This window comes from Mugil cephalus, chromosome 6 (genome assembly GCF_022458985.1).
Source record: "Mugil cephalus isolate CIBA_MC_2020 chromosome 6, CIBA_Mcephalus_1.1, whole genome shotgun sequence".
Classification (NCBI taxonomy): Eukaryota; Metazoa; Chordata; class Actinopteri; order Mugiliformes; family Mugilidae; genus Mugil; species Mugil cephalus.
Window position 1 is genome coordinate 20147311 of NC_061775.1, and position 14366 is coordinate 20161676.

General features: G+C 42.5%; 1 protein-coding gene across 11 annotated transcripts in view; it reads right to left on the reverse strand.

Moving 5' to 3' along the window:
- lrrc7 (leucine rich repeat containing 7) overlaps positions 1-14366 on the reverse strand; it is a 114593-nt gene that overhangs the window by 15629 nt on the left and 84598 nt on the right. For 9 of the 11 annotated variants that reach the window (XM_047587608.1, XM_047587609.1, XM_047587610.1 and 6 more), the window contains 16 exons: positions 14164-14308; positions 13547-13619; positions 13295-13312; positions 10941-11070; positions 9632-9747; positions 9240-9309; positions 8035-8134; positions 7633-7757; positions 6221-6511; positions 5883-6005; positions 5286-5397; positions 3341-3554; positions 1309-1806; positions 818-1042; positions 475-706; positions 14-364 (listed from right to left, as the gene is read on the reverse strand). In XM_047587608.1, coding sequence (XP_047443564.1) covers positions 14-364; positions 475-706; positions 818-1042; positions 1309-1806; positions 3341-3554; positions 5286-5397; positions 5883-6005; positions 6221-6511; positions 7633-7757; positions 8035-8134; positions 9240-9309; positions 9632-9747; positions 10941-11070; positions 13295-13312; positions 13547-13619; positions 14164-14308 — 2823 coding nt within the window. The remainder of the gene's footprint in view (positions 1-13; positions 365-474; positions 707-817; positions 1043-1308; positions 1807-3340; positions 3555-5285; positions 5398-5882; positions 6006-6220; positions 6512-7632; positions 7758-8034; positions 8135-9239; positions 9310-9631; positions 9748-10940; positions 11071-13294; positions 13313-13546; positions 13620-14163; positions 14309-14366) is intronic. The other 2 variants (XM_047587607.1, XM_047587617.1) reach the window with 1 other exon arrangement.

Here is a 14366-nt window from a genome sequence, read left to right on the forward strand (position 1 = left end):
TGTAAGCCCCTACCTGCTGCCTGTACTGAGCTTCCTGCAGCGCCTCCTGCTGGGCTTCGTGAACACGACGGAACAACGCGAGCTCTGTAGAGCTCACCAACGAGTCCGCTCTCCGTAGAAACCCTGGTCTGGAGCGCTGTGATGGGATCGGCTGCTGCTGCTGGCTCTGCGGACCATCCTGGTTAATTGGTGACTGGGGGAAAGAAAACATCTCCAGTGGCGGATAGGCGCGATACCGAGGGCTCACTAGCTCCTTGGGTAACGTCTTCCCTGGTTGATTTAAGTACTCCAAAGCCTTCGACGAGTGGTTGACGTAGTCAGGTGTGTTGGGGAAGGGAGGAGGGGCCCGACGATCCATGGTCACCTGGTTGGTCGAAATGGTCAGAGTGTTTACCAATGAGTGCATGAAATATCTTTTAAGTTTAGGTTTATTGTGCAACGTAGCACTACCAGTAGCAAGAAAGTCCACCTAACCTGGGGGTTGTAGTTCTGGTCAAAATGGTAGGCCTTGTGTGGGATGGCAGGTTTTTGGTTCTGTCCCTGCTGGTGCTGGTTGCCTCCATGTCCTGGAAAGCCCAGCTCATCGTCTAGCATGGGGGCAGACTGTGATCGCGACATGCTGGTCTGCTCCATAGAACCAGGCAGCTCTGGACGGTCCAAACTCGTCTGCTGCTCGATGGATGAACTATAGCTCTCCATGGGAATACTGTAGATATGGATAATAAACCAGTTTCACCTGCCACATTCGAGTCTGGCTGCACAAATGCTACTGAAATAAAATGAATCACGTTCTTAAAAAAGCAAGAAGCAAACCAACCTGTAGACTTTGTATGAGCCGATGTCAATCTCATCTATGCTCTGGGACTTCTTAAACTTGGATCTCGTCTCTTTCATCATGGGCGACAGGCGGTCCGAACTTTTGCTCATCACCACCGTCACCTTGTTGCCGCCGCCCACACTGAGCTGATCCTTCCTGTTCTGCTCCCCCTGATTGTCGTGGTACGTCCAGCTGCCAGGCAAAGGGCCTGAGCCTTGTTCCAGCCTTGGAGCAAGAGACGAGGGATCATGATTTGATGATTATGACATTTTACAAATACAAGCCCTAAAAACCAAGTAGGACTAAAGTGGTGTTGTAATAGCTGAAACTGAGAACAAGGACAGGTCAGACTGAGTTATTATGGACAAATCATCAAACTGAGTCACTTTATTTCCATGTCATCATCATGGCGATCTGGGAACCATTACAAAAAGTGTTGCACAAAGTTGTATGCTTGTGACCTTAATCTCTCCTCATTCTCATTCGCTCACCTTGAGTCCATGTCCTTGCGATCTGGGTTCGGGCTGGAAGTGGGAGTCAAGTCTAGTTTCGAGGGGAAAGCGGTTCTGTCCTCCAGCGGGCTGGGGGTCCTGGTCCAATTTTGCCAGGGGTTCTGTGACTGAGACGACTGCGGATCATTGTCTGGGGTGGACCGCTGGTTGCCGTGGAAGGGGAGCGTCTGCGTGTCCAGCTCCAGGGGGACTCCTACGATGCGCTCTTGCCTGAGGAGGGGTCGGCGGCCGTGTGTCGACTGGCTGCGAGGTTTAGAGCCCAGCGGTGGGTTTCCCTGACTCGTACCAGATGGAGCGTCCATAGGAGACTCCTCTGCGTCAAAACCCGTGTTGTCGTAGTGAGGGACCTCAGACCAATCGAAGGGCTCGCTAAGTGGACGCCGATCCCCGCGCTGCTGCAGGGTTCCTGACGGGGGCGTTTCTCTCTGAGACAGCAGGGGCTTGGAGTCGATGGGCTTGGGGAACGACTGGGCAAGTCTACAAAGACAGAAAATATTACTCACTGATTATACTGACCAAATGATCTGGATTTTACTGAAGTGCCACGCTACATTAATATGCATTACGCTTAATCAGAGCCACTGGGCACCAGGAACAGAACAACATTATTGCCTAATTTCTGAAACATAAATTGAGCCAAAAACCATGTTTGTGGTAATGAACGTATCCGAGAGCATGAACAAAAAACTATTAAAGCCTTCATACTCCCTCACCGCCACTTAAAGTTGGCAAATACCGTGTTTCACAAGTACACAGACAAAGGAACGAGTTTACAGGCTGTGATCTGTACCTCACCCCGGGCCATGTGAAATGACACGTCTAATGTCAAAAAATACCAGCCGAGCTTTCACCCTGCGGGGACTCCACAGAGCAAGGAGAGGAACGGGAAAGGGCGAGGACGAAAAAATTAGTTTCACTATTATCAGAGACTCAGCGTCTGTTGATGGAGCAAATGGATGGCGAAGTGTCACAAAGAAACTAAAAAATCAAATCAAATCTGCAAGGTACAGTCATTCAGTCTAGTCCAGAGTAAATCGGTACATGTTTATCAGATTTTTCTACTTAACTTATGATGATTGTTTCAGATTTGACTGGCTCAGTTTTCAATGTAGAATCACAAATGAAGATTTTTTTTTTTTTTTTTTAAAGTTTAACACATATTTAATCATTCTAGTTTAACAACTAACATTTCCATTTTGAACAGATATTGCAGCAACAACATCCACAAGCATTAGACTGACAAATTAATTAAGGAAATGTGTTTGAGGTAGTTTAGAAGCACTTTTTCAACTATAAAATATATTCCTCAGCCCATACTGAGGTCACAATCTGAAGTAAAAACGTCTGTCAAGAATAAATATTTCATGATAAGTGTTGTTGTATAAAAGTGATCGTCAGCCGACGTATCTGATTCAGACTTTTCATTCCTGCGCCCGGCTATCGCCACCGGAATCCAACCTCATCAGCGTGATTGAGGATATGCTGTCATGAATATGGCAGGCAATTTGAGCCGAAACGTTTGTTGTTGTTTGTAGATTCAACTTTTCCAATCAGCACCCCAGAAGAGATTTCCAAACAAGTGTTGATATCAATTTTCAATGTCACATCTGTTAAACTTCATTGTGAGGGCACAGCGAGTAAAACGAAAGACTCCAGGAGAAACGTGGCCGCGTAAAAACAACCCTCTTGATAGTAGCCTTACCCCAATCCAGGTGGCTTCGAAGATGAGGGGAGGAGAAACGGGAAAAAAAATCTTGAAAAGAGGTCCGAAGCATGCTAATGAGCGCCTCTGACCTTGCCGGATCAAGCACAGAGATGAGGAAAATGCAGGTAGATGGAAGGAGGAGAGGATGCGTCGAGCAATTGGATAGATGGATGAGATAGATGATGGATGGAGGAGATTGAAGCGGGGGTGGAATCGAAAGAGAGGAAGATGATGGATAGCTGGAGGGAGCTGCTGGTGATGAAATTGAACATGAAGCGGGTTTGTGTTTGCGCGTTTTGCGTGTACCTGTTGGTCCAGTGTGTCTGAGGAGCCTGGTCCTTGCTGGGGGCCGGCAGCGCCGGAGTGTGTTGGTGTCCGTGAGAGTGTGCGTGCGAGTGTGCGTTCGCAGGCGGGTTGGAGGAGCCGGAGGAGCCCTGTGAGGGAGAGTAGTCGGAGTAGGTGGCCGAGGAGCCGCTGTGGTTCAGACAGTGGAGTTTATCCACCTCCTCATCTGTAGACTCTGGACGGGGAGAGAGACACAGATTGACAGACAACTCCATTCAGTTGAAATGTCACATCCTCGTCTTTTCTGATAGCCTCTTGTACAGTTTCTGAAGAGCCTTTGGCATGCATGAAAAAAAAGAGGAACCCTTTCTGTGCGACACCCCACTTCTTCCATATCACATTATCAGAAGACGCGACCGGTTTGCACGGTTAGTGATGACGCAATCGTGTATTTTGTTGAATAGCAGTAAAAGGGGCTAAGCTAATCTCTCAGTTCTTGAAGTGTCGTGGGCCTAAATTAACGAAACACTGGTGAAGGGAGGTGCTAACCTGAAAACCCCATGATGTGCTGCTTACTACCTACAGCTGTTGGCTAGGCTACTTAGCTGGCTACTTAGCTACGTCACTTGTTGGTTGCTAGTTGGTAGCTGACTGCTAGCCTGCTGGTCGGTTTCAAGAAATAAGCAGGATGAAGCAATAAAGTTGTTAAATGACAAAGGGGTCAGAAATAATAATTATCATATAAAATTATAGAGGAAGAAGAATAATTCCTCATTAAATTAGTGATCTCTTGAGCCTGGAGAAGGAGAGAAGCAGGAAGCAGGAAGAGGAGGGACTTTCTAATACAGCGTCACCTTGGATTTAAAATTAGTACACACCCCCAAGTGCAGAATGACTCATCAACTTTTTTTCAACTGTTTTCCAGGAACTCCAATAACATTAACTTATATAGTTTGGTACTGTATAGAACAAAACATATAGAAACACTTTTATTTTAAGGTGTTAAAGACAAGATTAAAAGGCTGCAACAGTGTTGAGAAGCGAGAACAGCAAAACTCCTTTGTTTGTAACCTGGACTTTTACCCGACAACAAATAAATGACCAGAACTCGTACGAGGAGCCTCTTCAGTCATCGTGAAATAAGCTCCATTATATACTTCAGCACCAGACCGTGCAAAGTACTTTAAAATGGATTCTGAAGAACAGTGGAAGCCAGTGCGGGCCTTGTCATCCGTTTCTTAACCTAGATTCCTGTCGTGCTCTCATTATGTTTGGACAATATTCAGTCCAACACGCTGACGCAAGACATGGTCTCCTTTTAAAACATTGGTTTACCAGGTTTCTAAAATCTTTGTTTAACTTGACTGCTCTAATTGTAAGCAGCATCGAAGTAATTTAAAGACATAAAGCAGGGGGGGAATTTAAATTCCTTTTACAAATACCAGTGATATCAAACCAGCACTCTCTCCAGTCACACCAATTTAAACCTTAACAAAACAAACAATAGAAAGTTTTGTATTTGTTTGCAGGCTACACCGTCAATAATTCAGCAGTTTTAATCATTTTGTAGTGACTTGTGTGATGAAGGGCTGGATTACAAGGTCACAGTTCGGCACAGAGAGCAGTTAATAAACAGTTTCTTTCAGAAGATGTGATTAAGACGTTAAATAGTTTAGCTAAAGTAAAGTACAGGATAAGTAAAAGGGGTCAAGCAGAGAGCTGCACACACCAGACTGGAACCTACATTCACTGTAATGGTTCAGAGGACTCTCTCCCTCTCCCTGAATCAAATTAATCTGCTTGCCACCATGACTAATTAATAAACATGATTACAACAGGCCCCAGAGCCCTTTACAAAAAAAAAAAACACATTAAATTACTGTGTGCCGCCTTGTTTACATGTACTTTACGTTTGCACTGTATGTTTCAGTGAAGCTGTACATTCGCAGTAAATTAATTACAGTACCTTTCTTATCCTTGCCCAGCAGCACCACCTTTGGTTTGTACATGGGTGGCTCCACCAGGGTGGGCCTCATGTCAGAGATACGGATGTCGTTGGGAGAGCCGCCCATTGAGTCCTGTAAAGATACAAAACAGTTGACGTGACGTTAGGCTCTAGTACAGAAGGACAACTTTTGGCAAAGCAGCTGGCAGCTAATGAGGTACCAGACTGTCAGTCTATGGAACTAACTAAAGTAGATGGAGTGGAAAGTTATCAGCAGTAAATAAGATGAATTATACATAAAAATGACATAATTGTGTTGAATAAATACATAATTCAGTAGGTGTTTTGAATTAAGTTACATTTTGAAAAGAAAAAAAAAACAACTTTTGTACTTTCTTTGTCAGCACAACCTAGATTTGGGAATTTCTACGCTGCTGCATTGTCATTGTGAGTCGAATTAAATACAAACACAACTTTTGTTTGTGTGCATTGTACACAAAGACTTATGTAGATGTGCAACAAACAGACGAGAGCCTCACAGAATGACACCATTAGCATTACATTTTATACATGCATTTTTGACATTACTACACTGATGACACACTGAACTCGACAAACCTCAGAGCTCTCTGTCAGGTCCTCTTTGTCCTTCCTCTTGGGGATATCGATGCCAGAGTTATGCATTGATCCCTGATCCATTAGCTGAGTCTGAGAGAAGTCCTGCATCTCTCTATCTGTCACCTAGAAAACAGCACATGGTTTTCAGTTATGTGCCGATAACTGCATGAAACAACAAACACAAGCAGATGAGGAGTTGATACTTTAAGTTGTCTCAAAACATCATGATCAGAGATTTTGCAGCCTTAAGTCTATCTGTAGATAAAAGACATTCATCTGGAAAAAACACACAGCTATGTGATTATCTCCCCACTTGGCCTTGCATGTTTGCTTCCTACCTCTTTGGGCGGAAGGGGCCACGGCGGTTCGTACGGCTCTTTGCTGAGGTGTGTATGCTCCATGTTGGTTCCTGCCGAGGTGGCCGTCCCTGTGCTCAGCTGGTGCTGGTGCTGAAGTTGATGTTGATGTTGATGCTGATGCTGATGTTGATGCTGATGTTGATGCTGATGCTGGTGCTGGTGCCCGTGTCCGGCATGTACGCTTTTGCCCACCAGACTTTGCACCGACTTGACCATGTTCTTAAGGTCCTCCGGGTAGGGTGTCGGGTATCGCTTCAGATTTATCTCCACCTGCAACACATTTGAGGATAATGCTACCAGAAATTCTCTACAACAGTACGCACGATCTATTAAAAGCAATCCTGTTTTTATTTTTCCCACGGGCTTTTAAGACGCCTGCTGGTTTGAATGTTGAAATTTCAGTACAGACCACATTGAATTGAAGGTTTCTGTCCTGGCTTCCTCATGCCAAAATATAAATATCTATCAGATGATTTATCATTAATGACGAGTTGGATGATGAATATTTGAATTATGACAACTCAGAGATTTCAGATGTAGCATAGCTATGATCCCTTTGTGTGATAAATATGTATTAAAAACAGTTAAAATGAATTGAAAATCTAGCTGTTCTTACATTGTGTTTTCAATATATAGTCAAAGGTACGATTTGCCAGGGACCCAGAATTTTCAGCTCACATTTGTGTTAATGGTTTAAATTGAAAAGCTTCTTGCTAATCTCACGTTACACATTATACCCTCCTATTGTGTTTGGTCAAATCTGACCAGTTTTCCCTCTTAAGAAAATGCAGTTATTTTTATCAGTTTGTCATGAGATTCAATGACTTTGTTCTCACATGGCTTCAGAAGTCATAAAATAAGTTTTTGGTATATTTTGTGTGTTCTATTCAACATGTAAACACCCATTGTGTTCCCACTCAAAAATGGCCAGTCATTAGAAATGAATGAGTAAGACTACAACTAGTATTTAGTATAGATCCCAACAGCTCTGGTATGTAAAGGCTTTGGGGGGATCAGCACGATAACTGGGCATTTTAAATAGTACAATATGTTTCATCTGATAAGTTGTTGTAGTCAAAATAATATCTATGGAAAAACAAGTTGTATGGGCTAAAGTAAATTGGGCCCACGAGGACATACACGGCAAATAGATGTTTAAAACCTGTAATCTTCACAAGAGCTGAAGCTGGTAAACACATCTAACACGACAACAATTAGGTGATAATGTATGTATTATTGTGGATTTATAGTCACATTTGACCGGGAACATTATGAGCCAAAACGAACACAATAGGAGGGTTAAATTAACACATTTCGTAGAAAACCAGCTCCCCTTATTTTACCCTTTCCCTTGTGAGACACAAGGAAATGCGGAAAGACAGAGGGCTGACCTTGACCTTCCCAGAGTTGTCTTCCTCTTCTTTCTTATCCTCAAAGTCAAAGGCCACAGTCATCCTCTGCTGTCTCTGCTCCTCCCACAGAGTAGGATTAAAGCTGTCACTGTCCGACTGGTAATCTGCACACACACACACGCACATCAGTGATTAATGACCGAGGGGTTAACACTTCCAATCTGGGACTGTAAATTGTCAAATAAACCCACGCTGACCAGTACTCACACATCCTCTACAATGAGCTCACAACATCCTGTCATTTATAAAAAAAAAAAATAAAATAAAAATAAACGCTAACACTGTTATATTACTCAGCGTAATCAAACTCGTTCTAAATATTCAGTGACCTTTTCCAAATGTCCCTAAACATTCACGCGTTACGTGACACATAGTTTGTACCCTCATCGTGTCGCGGCTGCTGAGGGAACATGTAGTTGGTCAGAACCTTCTGTTTGGTTTCGGGGTGGGCTTCTGTCTGCAGTGGGATCAGAGCCTTGGACTGCAAACACACAAAGACACACACACATGTTTATAGTCTTGTAGCAACATTTACTGATGATATTAATCCCCTAATTCATAATCTTCCCATAATCCTACATCTATTATTAGAAATAACATTTTACGCTTGCTGCTTATTCAAATCTATCACGGCTACAAAAGAGACTTAACTTACCTTTAATATAAATAGCAGGGAAATAATTTGCAAATCAATTTTGCCCACAGAGCTTGGATTACAAAGTGATTCTGATTTTGCAGAGTGTGGCTTAGCAATGGAAAAATAATTATTCAATTTGCATGCCGGCCTAAAAGAGTCCATTAAAATGCTAATGTGATATAAATAGAGACGTTACTACACACATTAATTAAAAAATATTTTGATGGATTACACGTTCCCGTGTTGGCTTAAAATACAAACGAGCCATTCTGTCCTTCCTGAAACTTTAATGTCAACTCATCTGGATTTTCATGATCAAGTTCCCAGCTGTAATGGGCGAAGCAGCATGAATGAATTCTGACGCGGGGCGCGCGCGCAACAAATGGCTGTTTTAAATGTAAATGTGAGACCGCGCTGCCATTTAACAAATTGCATTTGAATTTTAAATGTGCTTTCTTCTTAACACGTAAATAAGGGTCCGGGGTTGTTGTGACATTTGATTTCATTTCACAGCTTTGATTGAAACTAAACGTTAAATGTCTTTTATGAATCATAGTGTCGCTGATGAGAACCCTGACAGGCAGGGAAGTGTCTAATAAAAGCACATGATCAAGTCATTTTTGATTTAAGAACAAATATATTTCACAGACATATGAATATTATCCATCATCCTGAACAACCTGTTGCTTAATACATGACTAGTATTGTTTATTAACGTTTTTCAAGCGCTATTTCATTTGTTTTTGTAATCTCATCTTTAAAAACTAATCCTTTAAGATGATAAGTTGCCATAAGTGAAACTCAACACAGATCTTAAGCCTTCCAACTGGTGGGAATGGGAGGCAGTCTGAGTAATGAAGCTTGATAACTCGTGCCATAAAATAAGTTGGGTTAATGTGGATTAATGCGTTGACGTTTCGACGAGGCACAGGAGGAGAGAGAGAAGTACCTGATTGTCAGAGAGCCACAGAGCTGCCAGGTCCTTCAGTTTAGTGAAGGTAAACGGTAGATTCTTCAACCTGAGAAGGAGGCCGAGAGGAGAGGAAGTCAGGGAGGGAAGGAGGGGGTGAGAGCGAAGAGGGAGATGTTTCGTCAGCCCACGCACTGTACAGCCTGCAGAGCGCGTAACCATGGCAACACACTCACCCATCCCCATGGCAACCGCGGGCCGTGAGAGCAGCTACGGAGCCTAAGCGGCCATTGAGAAAGGATTCGCCTTTCGTGTGAGTGTGTGTGCGCACCCCATTGTGTCACCAGTGAGTCACACCTTGGTCTTTGCCGGAGTGTGTGTGCATGCATGTGTGCGTGTGTATGTGTGTGCATGCATGTGCGTTTGGGTACCTGTTGTCACTGAGGTTAAGGACTCGTAGTTTGGTCATCTGTCCGATCTCATCGGGCAGAAACTCCAGCTTGTTGGACCGCAGTGACATCACCGTCACGTTCTTACAGTTACCGATCTGAAACGCACACAGTCCGTCAGATCGCGTTATAATTAGGTTAAGTGCACAACGAGATCCGCTGCACGAGGGACACCTTTTAAACAAGATGGATTACGCGGCGTGTTTGCAGGCTCTGTGGTGTTACAGTTAAGTCGTTTAGAGACCTTTTTAGGACCACTTTGATGAAATTTACAGCCTTACATTTACAAAATGAAAAGGGGTTTTACTGAAGCTGTGTTTTTATTGAACTGACACAAAAAAGAGCAGGACTCCATCGCTACAGCATCATCTTGTCATAAGGTTTGTAGCTAAGGAATTATGCCGAAGCTAAATAATTAACGTTAAAGTGAGCTACTTCTCTCATAAAGTTTAGATGATTCTTTTTTTTCCTTTGCCTTTTGGAGCTCGAGCGCAACTAAAGTGTTCACATTTATCCCGGTTATGTAACCGGGCTATGGTGGCACCACTGGAGTCATTAAAGTCATTTAGGCACTCATGCACACGCTGATTGCAGTATTATTAGGTCAGCAATTCAAGAGATGTCAAATCTTTTAATCTCAACCAATGTTTTAAGCGGACAAAGGAAAAGAGCTGATACATCAAGAGCATTCATGTAATGGAAAATACCAAGTACCAAAAATAAACTTATTGGTCACGATGTCAGAATAATTTAAGAAGAAAACTGAAATTTAATAACAAAAAAAGCAGTTCCCATAGATGTTCTATATAAGATTTTAAATTAAATTACTCTGACTTTTGGTAGAGGCTAAATGTGTATCCAGTGGAGGCTTTTTACAGAGGAACCGTGGAGAGCTCTGTCTTTTTCTTACTCTTTTACGGCACAAGCTCACAGCAGCATAAGCAATGAATTTGCAATATAAATCAATGTAAATAGCAATGTGCAATAATGGGACAACCCAACACGAATGTATGAAGTATGTTTTATCTTAAAACTTACTTTAAACTTTATCTTAACTTACTTTTTATGCTTTTTTTTTTGTAGAACTTGTGTGAAGCACTTACGGATCTAGCTAGGCATTTTCGTTGTTTCCTCAACAATGACAATAAAGTTCTTTCATTCATTCATTCATTCACAAGCTCTCAGAATAGTTTCGGATTCATTTGAAGATGGTTAGTTGATTCATAGTTGATCTCTTCAGACCTATATTACACCGCGTGAATGCCCTCGCATGCGTCCACCATCTCCCTACCTCCCGGGGCAGCTCGGTGAGAAAGTTCTCGTCGGCAGCGAAGGTCCTCAGGCTGTGCAGGTAGCCGATGGTGGGCGGCAACGACTCCAACTCATTACAACTACAGTCCAACTCCTCCAACAGAGACAGACTGGGTGAGAGGAACAGAGGCAGGGAGGAAGAGTTAGAGGCGGCAATGACGGACACGGGCGGAAAAAATCGCTCTGCAGGATACAAAATCTCTGCCACACTGCTAAGTTATTAAGGCATTAAAGGGTAAGAGTGGCCATATTCTTTATTTTTAGCAACTAACTTATCAAATCCTTTGAAAAGACTGAAACCAGGAAATAACTGATCCCACTACTGCCTGATTTACTGTATATATTTGTGCTATATTGGTCTCTTGTTGACCAAAAATCACATCAAAGAATCAGATTGTTGCATTTGGTCGTTCATTATTATCTACACACACATTGTGTTGGTGCTGTAAATCCACACCATACATCTATAAATCTGCATCTGAGCCCTGGGATTGAGAGAGTGCTACAACACCAGGTGGGAACGTCGCTTATTTTCAGTCTTTACATGGGATTAGTTGACATTAATAAAAATAAAGAATGACAGCAGCCGTATCTTCTAACACTTAATGATGAGAAAGAAAATTCGCAAGAGTGTCGAGAGAAGGAAAAGATCCCGACAATGAAGAATTTGTCAATTCATTCGTAAATTTGGTCCGCCCACACCCTCATTTCTTTTTCTACTTTGTACCCTTCAACGTCCCAAATTCTTCAACCTGGATCTCGGCTTCTCTGCTCCACTCAGATTAAAAGTAACATCCACGGCAAGGCCTCTACAGAACAACGTGACCCCACTTCTAACTGCCTCTGCTGGCCTCGCGTCCCGCTAACAGCAGGCTAATGCTAATGAGACAACAATTTTACATTAATGTACTGTCACTGTTAACATTGCATTAGTCTGCTATTATTATTCCCAATAGACCGGACCATCTGGGCCACCATACGGCCGGACTAGGAGAGGAGAGGAGAGGAGAGGAGAGGAGAGGAGAGGAGAGGAGAGGAGAGGAGAGCTACATAATCCTATATTCAATAACAGTTGTTGCATGTGGCTCACTTTCGGTCACTTTAAGTCAAGTCTAGATTAAAATCCTTTTTTTCTTTTTTTTTGTACGTGGAGCATTAAAACTTTTGCTGTGGGTTTTCAGCAGGCTGCACAATCCTTAAGTCTCCTTCTGGCTGAGAGTAAAGTCTTAAGATGCTGTTGTACATCATCATTACACTAAGAGACTTCTTGAGCAAACGAGGTAGAGATCTGTGTCGCAAAAACAGCTGAAAAATCACAATGTAATAACTACAATCAAAATATATACTCTGTTTAACCAATTAGCTTGTACAGTAATTTATCTACTGACCCAGCAGTTCTGTTGCGCAGTAAGCTACTGTACTGATAAAGCAAGAGGAGAAAGCATGGGCATAGGCATAAATTCTATTGTAGCAGCCAATTAAATACAACATTTAGTTATTTAGGAATATACTGTATTTACGAATCATAGAAACCGAAGCGTAGTAAGAGGTTCACATTCATCATCGCCACACTTAAAAACTAGAGGGTAAGAAAAAGGTTTTTAAGGGGAAGTAATGAATCTACAGCACTACTTATTGAAGCTAAAGTCTGGGGCTTGTTCAGGAAGACAAAATGGTTTCAACACGCTCAGATACAAATCTTGCCGAAAGTGTTTGCTGGTGTTTGCATCTGCACAGTCACACCGCGCAAAAAGGAAGTGATTCTAATTATTCTTCGCTGATGTAAATTTGTGTTTTTGTTCCCATTTGGATTGTTTCTCTTCCCCCCGAGCTAATAAACTCAAAGCTTATTATCGGTCTCTAAAATACATAGAGATGAAAGGAAGCTTCACTGACGAGTCCTTTAAATTAAGAATTAAAAAAAGAAAAAAAGAAATGTCTCTGTTTCATTCTATAAATGTTCGTCTCATTTAAAAGGCAACTAATGTGATTATTGTGACTGGATCTAGACTGTGATGCATAATAATGAATTATTGTAATCAGATTAACTGTAATCCTTTTACATGCAATCATCTGCATCTCAGTCCAGCAGGTTTTAGCTGGGCTGAGTCCTGCACATTTTCAATTAACGATTTTATTCAGTTATTACATCTAAACGTCCGAGCGTAAAGAAAATGCACGATTATGTTTGCATGTAATTCACAGAACTATAAGAGGTTCCCCCACACCGATGTCATGTGGTAGCAAGCTGGGACCTTTGCATCTGCAACGCATTCAAAACATCCGTCTGTCTCTGAACACACCCCTGGTTTCAGGTAGGCTGATGTTACTCACCCGTGCTTCGGCTTCGCACTAACGCCACGGCATCGCAGCAAACACAACACACAGAACCCCCCAATCATCAGCCAGCATTACAACACAGCAGCTAACAGTAATGAACAAGGAGAAGAACAACCCACCAAATTTTTAAACAAACACCCACTGAGATCATCTGAACTGACAACAGATTTCTGGCTCTTCAGATCTAAGCTGGCTTCAATTTTTGTTTTGCTTTAGTTCTGGTGAGAGTGCGTGCGGGTTCCTTACCTCCCGATGGTGTTAGGCAGTGAGGTCAGCTGGTTGTCATCCACCTTCAGCGTTGTCAGCTTCTTCAACATTCCTACGTCACATGCAAACACCCACACACTTATACTTCTTATTAAAAGAAATACAATCTGATCTCTAAAAACTATTTCAGTTATTATTATTATTGTATAATTCACCCCCTGCAGTGGATTCCAGATTCATTCTTGCTTACTCATTCGTGCAATCTATATAGTGCCTTTACAGGATAAATAAATTAAATTAATTTCTAGTTAGGTGAAATATACAGTGGTGTATGGGAAATATAAAGCTGCAGAAGATATCTGGTCATGTTAGATAAGCCAAACTAGCTTAACTATGTCCAAAATGTCACTTATTGACCTACCAGTACCACAAAGCACACTAGCTAACGATATATCGATGGTTTATTGGGGAGAAAGTGGGAGGAAGATGAGTTTTAACTCTTTGGATAGATCCATCCATGCAACCTGTTTCCCCTGTTTCCTAATCTTTCAAACGCCTCTCCTAGACAACAACAACTGGTGGATGTGAGAGAAAATAACAGCTTGGCTAGTTTTTCTGAGGAGTGTATTCGTGTGTGTGCATGCATGTGTGAGCACCTATAGAGTCAGGGAGGTGCTGCAGCATGTTGGAGGACAGCAGCAGGTCTTCTAAGGCCTCACAGCCTGAAATGTCCGTGTCCAACGTCTCAATGCGATTCTTCGCTAGGTCCAAGTAACGCAACTGCCGAAGCTTCCCTATTGACTGCAACGCAGAGGGCGAGGGGAAGAACAGACGATTCAAAGACAGTAAAACGTTACGA